This window comes from Cololabis saira, chromosome 12, assembly GCF_033807715.1.
Source record: "Cololabis saira isolate AMF1-May2022 chromosome 12, fColSai1.1, whole genome shotgun sequence".
Classification (NCBI taxonomy): domain Eukaryota; kingdom Metazoa; phylum Chordata; class Actinopteri; order Beloniformes; family Belonidae; genus Cololabis; species Cololabis saira.
The window spans coordinates 4,002,295-4,005,501 of record NC_084598.1 but is presented as its reverse complement, the minus strand read 5'-3'; the positions used below and the strand labels follow the sequence as shown (position 1 = coordinate 4,005,501).

Genomic DNA, 3,207 nt, shown 5'->3' with positions numbered 1-3,207 from the left:
TCCCCCAATCACAAGAGTACCCATGTATTGGCTTCAATTAGTCTTCCCATTATGTCAGCTCATTTCTTTATCACTTCCAATTTCACTTGTTTAACCTGTGTCCTCCGTGAATTGCTGTTCTGACCTGAAAATGCATTTCCTGATTAATAGACCTGGAGAGACATGGAGACTCCTGTTACTGAGTACACACACTGTCAATGAGTGCTGTCAGAATGTAGGCCTATTTAACACTTACATTGTTTTCTTGAAAGGCCTCACCGAGCTGGATGTACAGCGTTGGGCAGAACATTATAAGTCAGGGGCAAAGAAAACGATTGATTGGACGTGGGAGGAGGACTATGTTCAGAAACTACTGGAACACCAGCATCTGTGAGTGTGTGCAGCACAACATGTTTCTGTTTATCATTGTAAATGTCTTACATGTTGCAAGCACATCTTTGTAGTGTAGTACCATAAATGGTAAGGGTACCATGTAAATTAATGAATCAGCTGACGTCCCACTGAACAAATTTTGTCTTTTTTTCCCAGGGAAGTCTTGAACCGCATGGCCACCTCTGATCCTGAGCTCAGAGCACGTTTGGAAAAGTAAGTACACATTAGTCTGTACATTTGTGTGGTGATTACTTCTGTATTGGGCAGAAGCGCTCTTAACAATAGACGGACTATATAGTGTTTGAGAGTAATGTTTGTTTTTTTGTATTTGTTTTAAAAACGCCATAGACAATGAAGGGAAATTAATGTTTGGGGCCGATTGTTAGATCTCCGGCCATTAAGAGACAGTTTCACTAATCTTATCAGGGACGGCTCTTAATTTTGCCATACAACTGGCAAAATGTCTTCACTTCTTAATGGAAGCTGTCCAGCTGTCTAGTTTGTGCTCATGCTTTTAAATGTGTACTTTGAAATGTTGCACTAGGTTGACGTTACAACATTCAATTCATTTTTCCACTTCCTTGGGAATTACAGCTGGGCATTGCCACTGATGTCACTGCTTACATCCATGTCACAGCTTACATTCAATTTACAGGTCAGAGAGGCAGCTTCAGACAATTGAGAGGAAACGTCATGTTGGGGGAAGATGGACTTTAAACACTGAAGCATCTAGACACCTCCTAAGTGCCATAGATGACAAGAAACGGCAGCACGCACTGCAGGCAATGTACAGGCTGGTCTTGGAGCGCAGGTTCCTATGCGGCCTGGTGAGAAAATATGCTGGTAAGTAAATCTATCAATTGTCATTTAAACAAAAAAATCGTCCTGCTGGGGGGGGGGGGGGCTGTCTTTTTGATAGACAGCTGTGGCGGCCAATCGGCGGGTTTTCTCGGGTTTCAGTCATTACCTGAGGTCCGAGACACATGAGGGTTACTCCGAACTGGCCCTGGTTCGGTTCGGACCCCGGGTATTTTTGGATCTTGAAGACCTCTACCTAGAATAATAGTTGGCTATTCATTTTGTTTTTGTTTTTTCCTTTCAGCGAGGGTTAGGGTTAGCGATCTCCTTGTTTCGTGCATGCACACTAATTTCTGACTTAACCAAGCACTCAAACACTTCTAAGGGAAAGTAAGATTATGCCTCCAGGTTTTGGTGATTAATGGAAGGCAGAGCTTTTCAGAGTAAAATCTGCCTCATCTGCTGGGCACTCTACCCAGTTATGTCATTGTTGCAACACTGCCTGTCTTTGGGCATTGTGCATAGGCGTAAGACACTCATTGTTTTGTTATGATTGTTGTTTTGAGGAACCCTGGAATGACTTATAGACTAAACTAAAAGTGGCTTCTGTGATTCTAGTGATTTTTAAAATGATGCCATGGGCACATTTTCCAGACACCCCTGCTTTGACATATACAGTAGCACATGTTTTATATTAGTTTAGTAGCAGAGATTGTTGCTTAGTTTTACTTTATTTGACGTTCCTGTTACTCCTTGCGCTTTATAGGTAGTGGGTACTGTACTTAACAAATGTTGTCCTGTATGTGAGGTTACTGTCAGAGGTGTGTGCTATTATTTGCCTCTTCTCTCTTGTAAAAGAGACCTGAGTCTCAATGTGAATTTTAATGGTTGAATAAATAATGAAAATGTATGAATCCTTTGTTTTTCAGATGGACAGAAGATAGCCATCAGATTGTCTAAAAAGATCAATGTGGTTGGCCAGAAGATCAAGAACAAGGTCAAAGAGTACAACTCCACAGGAACATCTAGCGCCTTGGTGTACCATGAAGTCATCCAGATTGACAACCCCATCTGGTCAACCATGGTCCACTCCGAAAAAGATGCGGACATATCTGTCAAACAGAGACTTTTTGTTTTGTTGAACACCGCCGAAAGGGCATCAGAAGAGAGAGAGTACTTGTCGGAGGAATGCATGGCAGGCAAGCTGTTCTATGAGAAGCAGCTTGTAGAGGTTGAGAAATGCCTCTTACCAGACAGTTTGCCGTCGGTGTCCTCTAGAGAGGACAAAGGAGCCCGTGCTGCATTGCTTGCCAAGAAAAGAGAGTTTTTGTTCCTTCACTCAAAATATGTCAATCTTGTCAATCTTCTCAGAAGTACAGATGTCATTGATGAGGTGAACAGCGCTGACTCTGACATTAGTACGGACGAAGAGGAGGATTATGATGAAGAGGAGGACCAAGCAGTGCATCATTCCTTGCCTGAGTGAAAGACTGCTCATAATTTCTCTCTCTCTCTCTCTCTCTCTCTCTCTCTCTCTCTCTCTCTCTCTCTCTCTCTCTCTCTCTCTCTCTCTCTCTCTCACTCTCTCAAACTCAATTGTTCAGTTATTCCTGACACTTCAGTCCAATAGTGTCTGCAGACGGCGTGGAGAGGCTAAGTGTTTCTTTTCACGTAAAAAGAAAGAGCAGTCCTGTTACGGATGCAGGGATAGGGGATATGTTATTTGTTTGTATGTGTGCGCGCCTGTCTGTCTGTTTGTTCCTCCTCCCTCTGCAGTCCCGTTACTCCAGCCTGACGCTCCCCACCAATGAACGTACCAATGGAGCGCTCCCCACCAATCGCTGTCAGGCTGGTGTAACGGGACTGCAGAGGGAGGAGGAACAAACAGACAGACGGGCGCGCACACATACAAACAAATAACATATCCCCTATCCCTGCATCCGTAACAAGCCCACTTAGAGACTTGATAGACTAAAAGGAATGACTGGATCCATTGTGCAGCGAGAGAGGGAGCTGATCAACTCAAACTCATACCAA

The 3,207-nt window shown here is 43.6% G+C and overlaps 1 protein-coding gene across 1 annotated transcript; it reads left to right on the top strand.

Moving 5' to 3' along the window:
- Window positions 1–306: 306 nt before the first annotated feature.
- On the top strand, window positions 307–2,656 carry LOC133457577 (uncharacterized). The gene is made up of 4 exons (XM_061736949.1): window positions 307–369; window positions 529–585; window positions 1,028–1,215; window positions 2,100–2,656. Exons 2-4 carry the CDS (start codon window positions 545–547, stop codon window positions 2,654–2,656), a joined length of 786 nt encoding a protein of 261 aa, XP_061592933.1. The 5' UTR covers window positions 307–369; window positions 529–544.
- Window positions 2,657–3,207: the final 551 nt, after the last annotated feature.